The following is a 16,751-nucleotide window of genomic DNA, read 5'->3' as shown; positions in this document are numbered from 1 at the left end:
AAATTTAAATATTTTAGACGTTAATTTAACAGGGTGTCCGGGCAAACCGGTAACTATGCGTGATTTGTTTGAACTGGGAATTATGTGTGAATTAAGTATTTTACTGGGAATTTTCAATTTGTCGCGATCGCGCATAAAGATGACTTTTCCGTGACCGCGCATGACGACGATGACGTTTCCGTGACCGTGGGAGACGATGATGATGCCCAAACAGTCCAGATATGTTAGTGATTTTGCCACGATCGTGCATGCAGACGAAGACGTTTCTGTGACCGCGGTAAACTATTATCGTGAGTGAGTCGGTGGCTCAGTCGGTAGCGTCGCGGACTTCGGGCCCAAGGCAGCGATGTCGTGGGTTCAGATCCTGGTCACTGCCGATAACATTTTATCAGTACAGTTCACCTTTGTACTGTACCGGCTCACTCCTTGCTTTGCTGCAAACGATCCACGCACGGGCGCTTAGTATATGTGGACGGGCAAATGCAAGGTTAAAAGAGGCCGCCAACCTCTTAAAAAAAAAATTATGATGTCCATAAAATATTGCTTGAGGATGAAGATCGCAGAAAATTATTTGAATTAAGCTACGATCGAAGAAGATGATAATAACTTTAATGTGATCGCGGGAGTCGATTATAATGTTTCCGTTACCGCTAAACAATATCAGGATTTTGTCACAACCACGGAAGACAGTACAGTGAACCCCCTCTTAACCGACCCTAATGGGACTGGACCTAGGTCGGATAACTCAAAAGGTCGTTTGAAATGGGCAATCCCTAAAATCATAACATAATGAAGTGCTATTCATTTGGAATTATATAATCATTATTTTTAAGTCATACTTGCATTATTTATAAAATAAACTACTCTTATCTCCTTTTTCGTATTTATATAAGTCACAAATAAACACAAAACACCGTTAAGTCAAACAGGCCTACTTTCAGTGGAATATATTATAATACTAGGCAAGAGTCAATAAAATTCCTATTTTAATAACTTTAGTACTGTATGTATTAATTGATCCTTTCCAAATCCATAGTAATACAGTACAGAACCTTTAGTCAAAATTAAAGATACAAGCAACCATTTTGTTACAAGACAGGATGTTTATTTATAGCCTCTCAATGGAGGCTCGAGGCACAAAAACTATCTTGACCTTGGAGTTGTTACCCCCTTCCCCTCCCTCCCTATAAGTTGCGTTGTTTGTTCACTCCAGCGATAAGATAATCAGTTCTCAAAATCGTAATGCACTTTATGATGCTATACATTTGCCGCACAGATAACAAATCAGATCAGATGTGCTCGAGCTGAACGATGATAACAAACTGACAATAGGCTATGCTATATTTTTTTTATCAATACAAAATAACTTATTGTTAGTCATATCCTGTGGAGATAAGCTATGGTTCAGTTCTCATCACCCAGCGTGGGAGCGGAAATGCCGAGATTCCTAGAAAGCGGCGGTTAAACCGAACTGCTCTCAAAGCAAGGTCGGTTGAAACAAACTGTATTATCTTACAATCGAAGGCGGATAATCTGATTATCGGTTAATACGAGGTCGGTTAAGAGGGGGTCTACTGTAGTGATGTTTTTGTTACTGAGTGAGATATTCAGGATTTTTCAGTTATCGCAGAAAACAATAATTGTGTCTCTACAACAGTGTTAAATGATCACGATATAACCTAGAGTTTGGCTTGACCAAAAATTTCAAAATGGCACACTTCTAGAAAGTTTTATTTTTATATTTTTGTAATATCTTGATTTACCTCAAACGTGGTATTTATTTATTGTGTTTAGAAGGGTTTAAAACTTAAATTGTCTAAGTGAAATTTTTGTAATTTCTGCATTAATTATTTCTGTAGGCCACTTGAAAAACAACCCATAACTCCAAAATTACATACTATATGAAAGTACATAAAGACAGTTTTGAATTTTCGGTTTATTTAATCAGTAACATATAAAAGTTGAATGCTTGTGTCAGGCAATAATACAGTAATCGTAAATATTGTTTCTTTAACCGAGAAATTTCTTTCCAATAATTAAAAAAACCGAGCTGTTTTAGCGCTAAAACAGCATTGCAGGAGTGGCGCAAAACACGTTGAAACGTTTAGTATGATAAGTACGACCTGATTTAGCTGGAATTATATTTTACTTATGCAGTTTTTCTGGTTGGCCTGGTGGACACCCTGTTTAACAGGAACTTTATATAACATATTTTTTTTTTCATGGCTGTAAATTTTCAAAAACCCTTCAGTACACAAGACCAGGGTGATGTCACACACTTTTTAACATGATTTTGAATTTCATCATCTTGTGCAAATAGGGGTTGATGGTGGGGTTTTGATTTTTTGAATACCATACCCCATAATGAACTCACCATTACTAAAGATGAACTTTAAACAAGGAAAGCTTTATTTCCTTTTTATTTATAGTTTGTTTTAGTAATGGTCTGTTATTTATAGGCCTGTTTCAATTACTCTAAAAATAATTTATTTTCAGTGCTGTGGAAAACTGATCGGAATTGATGATTTCTTCAGGTGTCCAACCATACAACCATTTATAGAGGTTATTCTGAAAGCAATACCTAAACGAATTACTGACGAAAGTACACAGGTGGCAATATCTGCATTGACTGTCACTGCTATGATCGAGAAGTCAGTACTGTATTATCTGTTACAAATATTAGTGTTTAAGACATGTATTGAAAGGTTGTAATAAGAAATTAAGCATTTTTGTGCGGGTATCCGAGAAATCAGGGTCAGGTTTGGTTCAAATTTGATATCCCTAACTATCTGTTACATATCCGACTTTTCCGGATAGATTATGTATTTTGAAATTTTAAACTTATATCACGATTATAAGATTATAAGTTAGGGGTTTGCGGGTCAGACTTTTTGGGTTTGGGTCAGTTCGGGCCTGTAATTCTGTCCTGTATTGTGTCATACAGTAGTATAGATAGATAAGACATACTGCAAGAGATTAAAATCGAAACACAACTGATTTTGATAACTAATAAAATAAAAAGAATTAAAATTCTATTAACTCAAGTCAAACAATATCACAATTAATTAAGTACCCAAAAAGGAACTATTTATTAACTTATAAAAGATAATATTTAAATCAAGAGAAAGGAAAATTAAATGCCAACTTGGCAACATAAGCAGAGACACAAGTGCCCTAGGTATTTCGTAACACAAGTCAATGTTTTTGAAACTACAGAGTCTTTTTCTTGGAAGGAAGGGTAGTGGGATGTAAACAAAAAACCATAAATCACTCTCACCAGCCAGGCCCTGGGCATTCAAGGTCATAGACCCTCCCCTCCCCTCTTACACCACCCAGGGCTCCAATTGCTGATAAAATTGTGTAAGGAAACAAGGAAGTAGAGACAAAAATATATATTTAAATATTCAAAAACATAAAACTGTTACAGATTATTTTCAATGAAATTAATTCATGGTAGTTTATGTCTTGTAAATAGTGTATTTGATCTTAGAAATGTGTTTTTTGAAACCCCTATCTAACTTAAGAAAGAAGTCATATTACTGTTTTAAAACTATCCAAAAATTATAAAAATATTTAGGCCTAACCTCTTTGTTGACTTACTTGCTGATTCCAAACCAGACAATCAGAAGTAGCGTTATTACTGAATGACAAAAAGGACAATAGGAAAATGAAAGAACAACATACAGATCTGTACACTATATCAGATATTTCTTTTCTTTATTCTTAAACGTCATGAGCAAACTTAATATTTAATTTTCATTTGAACATTTTAATTCCTCTGCAGTGATATATATATGATATATTATATGATATATAAGACTGGGACGGGTGGCGTCGTCCTGTAATCCAGCTACTAGGAGGTCACGAATTGTGGATATTTATAGGGATGCACTGTGGATGCGATGCTCCCTGGTGTGGATTAACGTCCGCGCTAGTGAGTACTACGACTATCCGCAGTACTATCCTGATAATTAGACCAATTTGTAAATTACAAGGAAAAATGTGGTTCGGATTCCACTATAAACTGTAGGTCCCTTAGTTGCCATTAGCTGTATGGGCTATTAATTAACAGCTGTGTCTAAGGAATATGTCGGCCTTAGTCACTAACAAGACTACAAGATCGCGCCACTCATCCTACACTCATCCTTCACTCATATTTGGGTTAAAATACGCACATAGTGGCGTCCCCATCTTAACTAATTGATAATAATAATTATATAATACAAGAGTGTTTCTTTGTAAATAAGTTATTATTCTTTCTTTTTTTTGGCCCGATCCAATCTTGGCCCGAACAAATCTCTGACCTGACCCGGTCTCTCAAGCCTTTCGCTGACCCGACCTGAAAAATTGACTGACCCGCAGACCCCTAATGTAAATTGTTTCCATCAACATACAAGGTACACTGAGACATTGCCAAAGTCACAGTCAAAAAGTTGCCTTGCCATATAAATTGCTTGCATCAACAAATGACATTTTCACTGAGACAATGCTTTGCCATAAAAATTGTTTTTATTAACATACAAGGTATACACTGAGACATTGCCTTGCTATATAACTTTGTTTGCACCAAGATATAAGGTTTTTTTTAAGTTTGAGTAAGCTGTGAATTTAAACTTCATGTTTAATAACTGAATCAAGATTAATGACTCACGATATCACAATTGCGCAGTAGTTTTTTGTATATCAAAATTCAAATTATAACTTTTTAACATATTACATTTATTAATTACTTGAACTTCAAACTATCTGAATCCGAAAATCAGGAAGTTCAAACTTTACAAAATTCCACACCACTTTGCCCTTACCTTAACTTTAACTTTACAATTAAACATTTTTCTGGCCTTATCTCAAGAGCTTTAAATATTTTTCATAATTTTTGTAATACAAATGAAAATTAACATCTTGAACAGTTTTGGCAATAGTGCTTGATACCTTTAGTCACCCAGCTTTTCCTATATTTATATTTGAGTAGGCCTAATTATAATAAAAGTAGACTGCTAAACGGCCATCTCTGTTAGTGAACACGAATTAACGATTTAGCTGAACAGTTTAATATAAGTAAGCAAAGGTATTGCTCATGCATTTATGAAAATAATAAACAAATCTAAACATCTGCACACTCGCCCAATTTCGGGCGGACGAAACTCGTACACACCATAAAACCCGTCCGATATCGGGTGGGCAACACCTATAGGGTTAAAGGGTCTATGACCCTTTCATTGACTATATAGTTTATACAGGGTGTCTCACGAGAGGTGTCTCAAATTGATTACGGAAAAACGTTTTAACGTACAAGGATGAAATAAAATTATTTCCTGCTAAATCCACCCCAAGGAATAACGTTAAAATATTTTTAACTTTTTCCCAATGCAGGGTGTGTCAAAAACTGAGGGTCACTAGTTTGAATCTCGGAATTTTCAAATGTAAACATATGTCATGTTGTACATCATTTTAAAGGTATTTGATAGACAAACATTTTGGCGAAAACAGAAATAAGTTATCTTTTTCCGTTTCAAAATGGCGGCAGTTATTTTTGGAAAAATCTATATTTTTTTAATACTCTGTGTTTCCTATACCAATGCATTTATCCCTTCTCCGGTTGAATTTTCTTACTCGTTATGAAATAAGCTTTACTTTGATATGCTACAAGTAATGGTTTTTTGAAATCATAAAAATTCTAAAAAAGTTTATTTTTGAAAATTTGCAAATGCTCATTTTTCAATAGCAACATATGTCAAGTGGCACATCATTTTATAGGTTTTTTAATTCTTAACAACTTTGTAATTTACACTTACTTTGTATCTCTTTTAGTTTTTGCGTAAATAACAAAAAACCTAATTTTCCAATATCAAATGCATGTTATTTGGGTTTAACACTAAAGGCCCAATTTGATGAAGTGTTAAACCACGTCAAACCCAAATTACATGCATTTGATATAGGAAAATTAGGTTTTTTGTTATTTACGCAAAAACTAAAAGAGATACGAAGTAAGTGTAAATTACAAAGTTGTTAGGAATTGAAAAACCTATAAAATGATGTGCCACTTGACATATGTTGCTATTTCAAATTTTTGAAAAATGAGCATTTGCAAATTTTGAAAAAAATATTTTTTGGAATTTTTATGATTTCAAAAAACCGTTACTTGTAGCATATCAAAGTAAAGTTAATTTCATAACGAGTAAGAAAATTCAACCGGAGAAGGGATACATGCATTGGTATAGGAAACACAGAGTATTAAAAAAATATAGATTTTTCCAAAAAAAACTGCCACCATTTTGAAACTTATTTCCGTTTTCGCCAAAATGTTTGTCTATCAAATACCTTTAAAATGATGTATAACATGAGTCATGACATATGTTTACATTCGAAAATTCCGAGATTCGAACTAGTGACCCTCAGTTTTTGGCACACCCTGTATTGGGAAAAAGTTAAAAATATTTTTACGTTATTCCTTGGGGTCGATTTAGCGGGAAATAATTTTATTTCATCCTTGTACGTTAAGCCGTTTTTCCGTAATCAATTTGAGACACCTCTCGTGAGACACCCTGTATAGTCACGAAGTGTGTTTATAGTCAATGATACACTATGATCAGCAAGTGATCAAGCTGCATATGAAATGTATATAAAGCCTACCACGAGTTACAAAACACGAGTTATAAAAGTACCATTGACTACATAAAAACACGAGTAATAGTAGTAACATTGACTACATAACATTTGTATGTAGGCCTATAATATTTATATATTCAATGCTAGTACCATCTGGCCAATCTGACAACATGGCGGCAAGTGCTATTTTGAAGGAAGATAACCTGTCAATCAACTAGTGTTCTGCTTTTGTTCTACTAGTTGTCAGTTGAACATGTCATTTGTTGTGAAATTTAAAGGCACACAATTTTGGATAATAAAACGATTGTGAATGTGAGCTAATGAACTTGAAATTATTTTTATGTGCTAACTTCAGAGTAGGTATTCCAAATTGATGTGTTACAACCTCCAAAGTCAGTAAAGTTTTGCATCATAATTAACCTCCTTTTTCAGTATTGGTATCGAGTACAATGAAGCAAAGTATCTAGGATCGGTGATTCTTCGTTACCATTTGTATTGAAGGTTTTGAGAATCGGAATTGGCCCATCCTAATTAAAACAATAATTACTATTTCAGTTCAATGCAAGTAGGTATAAATCTTATTTATATAGGAATATTGTGTATTAAATGTATAATTTTGATATTTATTTATAATTTTTAGGAGAGACCCGATCCTTTTAGAAAGTCTTAACTTCTCTCCAGGCTTCATCTACTTACTCCTTCTATCAACTGATCAAGTTCTAAGCCGTAGAGTAGCTGAGTACGTGCATGAAAAAATGATGTGCAGAACTCAGTCAAATGAGGACTACCTTGATTGTTTTTGTATGTTCATAGAAGAAACCTTGGTGAGTAAAGTCAAAAAATATTTCTGGTAAAAGGTTCAAGTGCATGTAATGAATTTCCTTTTGCTAAACCACTAAGTTGCTACGAGGTAGTTTAACAATTCTCAGGATTTATTTCCAGACATTTAGTCTAGTCCCTTTATTAGAAAGTATCATTATCACACTCCTTTTAGAGTCCACCTCAGTATTTTTTCCCCTTTTTTTTGTGAGATGTTGCCAAACAGATTAAACACTTAAAAGAGCGAATTACCGTACTTTCAAATAATATCCCTGAAGAGTCTTCATCACCCGCGGGCTAGTTGCGTTAAGAGGAAGCTACACATATCAATCTCATTTTGAGTTCTCAATCCCAGGATCCTGCCCGGTCAGTTTTCGATACCTAGAAGTCCCAGGATTGCTGTCGTTTAATCCCAGGATTAATAGGATCGCAAAACCTATTATATTTATTTAGGGGTGTGCGATGCATCGAAATTTCGATTTGATTCGATGCATCGAATTGTGATTCGATTCAGTGGTGGTTTTTTTGTTTTTACATTGCAAATGATGAGAGGTTTTGTTTTCTGTCTTGATGTAAGTAGTGTGAGACATGTTTTACTACTGTAAACCTAGCCAAAACAAGATAGGCTACTCCAAAATCATTCTCACAACAGTGCAAAGAAAACAAAGTAAAAAAAAGACTATTTATCGAGAGGTACCAGTTTAATTATCTATTGTTTATTCCATAACTAGTTAAAAATATATTTCAGCAGTTTACATAAAAAAATTATAAACAAAATAAATATCTGATCTAGTGTACGGATCTGTATCTTGTTCTTTTATTTTCTTATTGTCCTTAAAGATTTATTCTTATTAAAGATTATTCTTAAAGATTTTGTCATTCAGTAACAACACTAGTGATCGTCTGGTTCGGCATCAGCAAATAAGTCAACAAAGAGGTTAGGCCTAAATGTTTTATAATTTTATGAAAGTTATCATCAGTAAAATGAATGTTTTCTCAAGTTAAATGGGGTTTCAAAAAAGATATTTCTAAGATCCAATACAATATTTACAACTCACAAATTACAATGAATTAATTTCTTTGAAAATGATCTGTAACAGTTTTGTGTTATTGAATAAAGAAATATATTTTTTTGTCTCCCTTCCTTGTTTCGTCACTTGCATTTTGTCAGCAATTGAAGCAACAGTGGTGTAAGAGGGGAGGGGAGGGTCTGTTAATTGAATTTTTTATGGTCTTTTTATATTAAGTTCCATTCAAATTTGTTGTAATTTAGCTACCTATTTAGTTATTTCAACAGTTATTAAAATGAGAATGAATGTCTTGGTAAAAAAAATTATTTTCTTTTTTCTTGCAGTTGAGCCAATTCCAAGTAAAAATTATGAAATAGGCAAGTAAAGCAGCTCACTGACGTTTCCAGCAATACAGGTTATTTTGATATATGATTGAAAATAAATATTTTTCACCTAAAATTCATATGTTAAATATGGATAGGCCTAATACCACATCAACAAAAATTTGTATTACACAAATGTGGTAAATTTTAATTATTGTTAATCCACTCAATTGACAATTATGAATAGAAAAATACCGTATTGCTTCAAATCGAGTTGCATCGAATCAAATCGAAAATCTTTTGAATCAAATCGTTGTTTCAAATCGAAAAATTTTTGCTGCTTTGCACACCCCTAATATTTATCTTTTTATGATTTTGAGTAGTTTTAATTTTCGGAAAATAAATCAAATTACTCTAATAACTCTTGAAACTGTTTACTTATAGGACAAAAAATATATATAAGAAATATGGTATAAGCTGTGATTTATTTCAATTGGACAATTTAATTATCAATAAACTCAATAGGTGAATGAAGTGTTAATGTATGTTTCAAGTGTATTAGAAGTATTTTGATTTACTTTCTGTGTAAATGAACGTTATCACATTAGTTAGAAGCTAATTACAGCAAGTTCATTTGTGTTTTACTTTTGACATTAAACACAACAATGCAATTGATATGGCAAACATAACATTGCAATCGGTAATTGAAGTATTATTTTAGTGATGGTCGGATCCGGATATCGGACTACCGGATCCGCCGGATCCGAGCTAGAACCGGCACCGGATCGGATCCAAAAAATCCCGGATCTTGGGCTGGATCCGGTTTTGATGGATCCGATTTTTAAAAATTTTTTCCTAACACAAAGCTGTCTGTATCACTGTACAACCCCGATTTTTTTACCAACACAAAGCTGTCTGTATCACTGTACAACACCGATTTTTTTACTGACACAAAGCTGTCTGTATCTCTCTACAACCCCGAATGTTTTTACTAGCACAAAGCTGTCTGTATCACTGTACAACCCCGATTTGTTTACTAAACACAAAGCTGTCTGTATCACTGTACAACACCGATTTTTTTAACTAACACAAAGCTGTCTGTATCACTGTACAACCCCGATTTTTTACTAAGACAAAAAGCTGTCTGTATCACTGTACAAAACCGATTTGATTACTAAATACAAAGCTGTCTGTATCACTGTACAACCCCGATTTTTTACTAAGACAAAAAGCTGTCTGTATCATTGTGCAACCCCGACTTTTTACCAACACAAAGCTGTCTGTATCACTGTACAACACCGATTTGATTACTAAACACAAAGCTGTCTGTATCACTGTACAACCCCGATTTTTTTACCAACACAAAGCTGTCTGTATCACTGTACAACCCCGATTTTTACCAACACAAAGCTGTCTGTATCACTGTACAAAACCGATTTGATTACTAAACACAAAGCTGTCTGTATCAATGTACGACCCCGATTTTTTACTAACACAAAAAGCTGTCTGTATCACTCTACAACCCCCAATGTTTTTACTAACACAAAGCTGTCTGTATCACTGTACAACCCCGATTTGTTTACTAAACACAAAGCTGTCTGTATCACTGTACAACCCCGATTTTTTTACCAACACAAAGCTGTCTGTATCACTGTACAACCCCGATTTTTACCAACACAAAGCTGTCTGTATCACTGTACAACCCCGATTTGATTACTAAACACAAAGCTGTCTGTATCACTGTACAACCCCGATTTTTTTACCAACACAAAGCTGTCTGTATCACTGTACAACCCCGATTTTTACCAACACAAGGCTGTCTGTATTAATGTTCAACAAAGATTTTTTACTAAGACAAAAAGCTGTCTGTATCACTATGCAACACCGAGTTTTTACCAACACAAAGCTGTCTGTATCACTGTACAACACCGATTTGATTACTAAACACAAAGCTGTCTGTATCACTGTACAACACCGATTTCTTTACTAACACAAAGCTGTCTGTATCACTGTACAACTCCGATTTTTTACTAACACAAAAAGCTGTCTGTATCACTCTACAACCCCGAATGTTTCTACTAGCACAAAGCTGTCTGTATCACTGTACAACCCCGATTTTTTCCTGATTCTTTTACTAACACAAAGCTGTCTGTATCCATGTACAAGACCGTTTTTTCCCCGAATGTTTGTCTCTTGATGCAAACAACTTATATGGCAAGGCCATGTCTCGATGTTTGTATCTAGATGCAAATAACTTGTATGGCAAGGCCATGTTTCAGTGTTTGCCTCTTGATGCAAACAACTTATATGGCAAGGCCATGTCTCGATGTTTGTATCTAGATGCAAATAACTTGTATGGCAAGGCCATGTTTCAGTGTTTGCCTCTTGATGCAAATAACTTATATGGCAAGGCCATGTCTCAGCGTTTGTCTCTTGATGCAAATAACTTATATGGCAAGGCCATGTCTCAGTGTTTGTCTTTTGATGCAAATAACTTATATGGCAAGGCCATGACTCAGTGTTTGTCTCTTAATTCAAATAACTTATATGTCAAGGTTATGACTCAGTGTTTGTCTTTTGATGCAAATAACTTATATGGCAAGGCCATGTCTCAGTGTTTGTCTCTTAATTCAAATAACTTATATGGCAAGGTCATGTCTTAGTGTTTGTCTCTTGGTGCAAATAACTTATATGGCAAGGCCATGTTTCAGTGTTAGTCTCTTGATACAAATAAACAACATATATGGCAATGGCATGTATCTTTCCGAACTGAATCCGACCCGATTTTTCGGATATCTTCACACCTCTAGTTTTTAATTTTGTACCTGGGTGATAAGCTAACGGCCTATAATTTCGTCTCAAAAATATCCCGTTAGTATTTTAATCTCACCCGATGCTTCGTGATAAAAAATAATAAAAGTATGATTTAAATTGGGATTAAATTGGTTGGTGTTAATTACGTTTTTGTTTTACTCGCCCTTATGTCAGTGTGTATCTGGATCCGGATCCGAAGATCCGAAGATCCGGATCCGAATTTTTCAAGATCCGGATCCGGTACCGACATTTTCTTGGATCCGCCCATCACTATATTATTTTCTTAATATGCAACATTGAAGGCCTAAAGATTAACCCCTTCGCTTAAACTTATTTTTACACCTAACTGGGCCAAAAAAATGAATTATTTCTGTGTATTTTTACACAATTTACAATATTTTTATCTCCACACAGAATTTTGTATTTTTATATCAAATGCTGTTATTTTTCTAATAATTAAATAACTTACGTCATTTAATTTAATAATTACGTCATTAATGTTATTATTAATTACGTCATTTAATAATCATTTGATAACTCAATCCGTTGTGCTACAATATCGACATTATCTTATTTTCCTAATCAGAATTGAATGTAGATTTTTAAAAACACGTTTTATTGGTTAAAAGTATTTTTATTTTTTAACATCACCTAAAACAAAACAAAACAAAAATTAAAAAATAATTTTTTTGCCTTTTTTTAATTTTTTTACTATAAAAGGTTAATTCTACTTTTCTACCTTAAAATACTGATTGACATGTCATAGACTCACCAAGATATCAGTCAAAGTTCAACTTAGTAGGATATGTCTTGAAACATTCGGGTAGGTGAAGCGCAACAAGGCAAATTTCGCACTCCCACCGACTGTCACTACGCTTCCCTTGTGCACTACAAACTTTACACCGTCTTGATGGGTTTGCTTCTCTTCATTAGGTGGGATTTGTCTTGGGAGAATACCCCAAGCTGCTTGAAGCCATAGAGGGGATTCAGACGTTGATGGCCGCCCTATTCGTTTGTAGGCTGGTAGTTGTCTAGTCTGGAACACTTGCTCTGTAAATTTATTTTTAACTCAGCAAATCCTATCTTCTTCTTAGTGAGTTTTTTAAAAACATCATAAGAGTTGAAGAGAGCAATGTCCAATATATAAAAAAAAATCTTCTCAAACCTTTTGGCATATCTCCTCATGGTAGAAAAAGAAGCGAGCTGTTGGTCTCGGACGATACCGTCCATCGAGCTATTGTAATAGAAGACAGGTTCAGGCTTTGTTATCACGTCTCCGCTGACTCTGTCCAGTTGTTTTCTTGTCCCCTTTATTGTGGAAAGTGGACAAGAGACACACTTCTTTCTTGTCCTGCCATCTAAGCGCCATCATGTCATGGCTAAACGCAACTTCCTAATTATCGACATCAAGTTTTATACTTCTGAAACTTTCAGCTATATTTATTTGTCCTCCACGAGCTCACCGTCCAAATCACATTAAAACCAATCCGTTTCAATGTATAGTTGAGGAGAGGTGAGGAATACCAGTTGTCAATTGTCAGAGTATGACCATTACCAGAACATTCCTTGACCATTTCAATGACTATGGCCTCGCTCACCAAAAGTTTATCCTCCTTGGCAGTGTCTCCACCCCCTTCTTCCACTGTTTCATCTTGTTTGACTTCAGCCCCTGTGTATATTTTAAATTTTGAGCAGTATCCACTGCTTGACTCTAAAACTTGATGTTGAACCGGGCTCTTTTCTTGGGGTTGAATTGCACATACCCCAACCTCCCATGAAATTTCATCAAGCTTACATCAGACATACATAGCTGGTATTAAAGAATAGGATCAAATATCAAGCTTTTTCTTAATCAGATTCCAAAATGTAATATTAACTAATAGGTATACAATAGAAAAAATATGACTGCAAAAATCCTTCGTAATCAAAGTGAATTCCCATGTCAAGGGTGTAGTGTTTATCATAGACTAAATTACTCGATTTTTTCCAGGATAACTAAACATTGATGTTAAATGGGACCGATGTGTGATATGTGATGTGTGATCATAAACGTATGATTAAGTAAATACCAAAATAAAAATGTCATTTAGTAAATGTGTTTTCAAAATAAAACTTTATTACATAAGAATTACATTGGAAATTGGAAGACCAATAAAGTGACCTACAGGAATTTCAGAAAATATATTTAAAATATAAAAAATAGATAAAGAATATAAAAATAATTAAAATATAAATGTAAAAATATATAGTTAAAAATAGATGCAAATAGATCTAAACGTTGACGTATGATACTAACTAAGTCCACACCAAATTTACAGTCAATTGGTTTTTATTTACCATTTTTGCGCAATGTCCAGTACAGGTTTTGTTACATAAAATACTCACACACGCGCGCACCCACACACACATAAGATACATATAATTTAGTATATCTTCGGTTTGTTTTGTGTAGTCTTGGTTGTATTAAAGTTATAATTTAGAGTTAACAGTGAAAAGGATTGTTTAAAAGGAATTTTTTGTCGTATTTGTCGGCCATTTTGGATTTTGGTGCCGTGTATGGAAATATGTAAAATTTCAAAAGGGCTCCTAGGCTAAAATTTATTCGTATCCTAAGGTACCTTCATACCAAATTTGATGCTTTTATCCGCCAGGTAACGGTAAATACACTAAGCCACCTGACTATTTATTCAATTCTTATTTTATCAATGTTGTGAAGGACAGGCCTATTAATGTGTCCCCTTCTTGTAGCCAACAGACTTCCAGAGATATCCGTGAACAACTATCTCCGACCGGCTCAACCTGTGTCAATATTCAAAATCAATTCTATTTTCGTGACACTAATAAAGATGAAATTGAAAAAATTATAAATTCTTTTAAAATCAAACTATCCACCAGCCACGACGGGATTCCAATGTCAGTCATAAAATTTGTAAGAAAGCAGCTAAGTAAAATTCTCTCTCATTTAATCAACTCCTCTTTTGTTAGTGGCATCTTTCCAGACAATTTAAAAATTGCTAAAGTAATACCAATTCCTAAATCTAATGAGGCTACAGATATTGGTAATTACCGACCAATATCTTTGCTATCACCAATATTTAAAATTTACGAGAAAATTGTTTCTAATCAATTAACTGCGTTCTTAGAAGAAAATTCAATCCTAGAAGACATCCAACACGGATTTAGGAAAGATAAGTCCACTATTACAGCGATTGTTAGCTTTGTCGAATCAGTCATTGAGTCAATTGACAAGGGTGAGCACGTGTTGGGAGTGTTCATGGATTTATCGAAGGTGTTTGATAGCGTTAATCATGAACTATTACTTTTTAAATTAGAAAAAATTGGAATCAGGTATAGCTCTCTTAATTGGTTTAAATCATACTTATCAAATAGACAACAGTTTGTTGAAATAACTCACATCACTTAGACAATTATAAATCAAAATCCAGTTCAAATATGGGCACAATAAGATCTAGTGTACCTCAAGGATCGGTCCTGGGACCTTTACTTTTCATTTGTTACTTAAAAAACTTTTAAAAAGTGTCTAAATTTTGCCCCGTGTACAGGTTTGTATCTTTATGCAGATGACTCTAATCTTAAAGTATCTGGGAAAACTGCAGAAGATGTTGAGTTGCTATCTAACTTCTTGATCAGCATTGTACGTGTTATTAAATTTACGGAAAGTAAATAAAAGAAACGTCTTATAACACTTAAAACATATATTTACGCTTATACTGTTACTCACAAGATGGTAAATATACAAAAAAGGTGGTAAGTGGTGATCGATTTCGATTGGACACTCCAATCATCATCAGACCCAATAGGCGAATGACAAGAATCTTGAATGGCGTCCCTACTTATACCCTATTGGCTACCGGAAGCACCGGCCAATACATTTTTATAAGTACAACTGGAATCAAAATGTATTTGTTCATTAATCAACTTATTTCTATCTTTACATTTTTCCTTATAAGTATACAATTCTTCCCAAGCATTCATTACATATCCTTTCTTACAATTCTTTAAAATATCTAGACTATCCTCCATTTTTCCTAGTGAGTGCCCATTTTGTAACAGGTGTTGTGCGACATTTGATCTTTCCGGTTTGTTGTTCCTCCATGCAGATATGTGGTTTTTGAAGCGGTTAACGAAGTTAACTTCGTTAACCGCTTCAAAACCGTCTTGTGAGTAACAGTATAAGCGTAAATATATGTTTTAAGTGTTATAAGAGTTGCTATCCACAATAGAAATAGCTTGTATTGAGGATTTTTTGAATAATCACAATTTAAAATTAAATGAAAGTAAAACCAAATGTGTCACATTCAAAACAAAACAAAACAAAAACAATTCCAATCCTAATATTGAAGTAAATAACCAACCAATTGAAATAACAGAAGCCATAAGGTTCCTTAGCCTGACATTGGACAGCAACTTGTCTTGGGACAAACATTGTAAACTTGTTATCAATAAAATAAATTCTGGTCTTTGTGCGATTAGAAAAATGTCAAAACTATGCAGTATTGAAGTTTTAAAAATGATTTATTTTTCCCATATTCAATCCAATAAATCTTATGGCATATGTGTATATGGAGCCACCTCAAATTCGAATCTAGACAAAATTTTGACAATACAGAAGCAATCAATCAGAGCTATGTTAAAAATGAACAAAGATGATTCTGCAAAAGAACACTTTAAACGTTTAAGGATCCTCACTGTTTATGGTTTGTATGTTCTTGAATGTATTATGTTTGTCAAAACAAAAATTTTAATCCACCAATTAAAGAAAATAATCATAACTACATTACACGTAACAAAAATAATTTTGTAATTGGAAAACGCAAATTAGAGCTCTTAAAAAAAAGACTGTCAATGCAGGACATGAATTTTTAAAATTTATTCCTTTGAAAATTAAAACAGAACAAAAACCCAACATTTCTAAAAAACGTCTCAAGGAATATTTAATGGACCTGTCCTTGTACTCTTTAGACGAATTGAAAATGGCGTTATCATAGTTTTAAGCATTTGTTTGAACTTATTTGACACTATTCATGTATAACTATGTATACAGTCCAACCTCAGTATAACGAATCTGAAGGGACCGAATTGAATATTCGTTATATCAAGGATTTCGTTAAAACGAGGTTCGTTATATAGAGGTTAGGTTTGCAGGAATTTCGCT

General features: G+C 33.9%; 1 protein-coding gene across 2 annotated transcripts in view; it reads left to right on the top strand.

Moving 5' to 3' along the window:
- LOC128999176 (uncharacterized) overlaps nt 1–16,751 on the top strand; it is a 152,604-nt gene that overhangs the window by 77,581 nt on the left and 58,272 nt on the right. For both annotated transcript variants that reach the window (XM_054425576.1, XM_054425575.1), the window contains exons 8-9: nt 2,497–2,651; nt 7,250–7,433. In XM_054425576.1, the coding sequence (XP_054281551.1) occupies nt 2,497–2,651; nt 7,250–7,433 (339 nt within the window). The remainder of the gene's footprint in view (nt 1–2,496; nt 2,652–7,249; nt 7,434–16,751) is intronic.

Source organism: Macrosteles quadrilineatus, unplaced genomic scaffold (genome assembly GCF_028750875.1).
Source record: "Macrosteles quadrilineatus isolate MER2022 unplaced genomic scaffold, UCM_ALF_1.0 Scaffold_7__1_contigs__length_78375512, whole genome shotgun sequence".
Lineage (NCBI taxonomy): Eukaryota > Metazoa > Arthropoda > Insecta > Hemiptera > Cicadellidae > Macrosteles > Macrosteles quadrilineatus.
The sequence above is the reverse complement of the archived record's forward strand: the minus strand, read 5'-3'. Positions and strand labels throughout refer to the sequence as shown.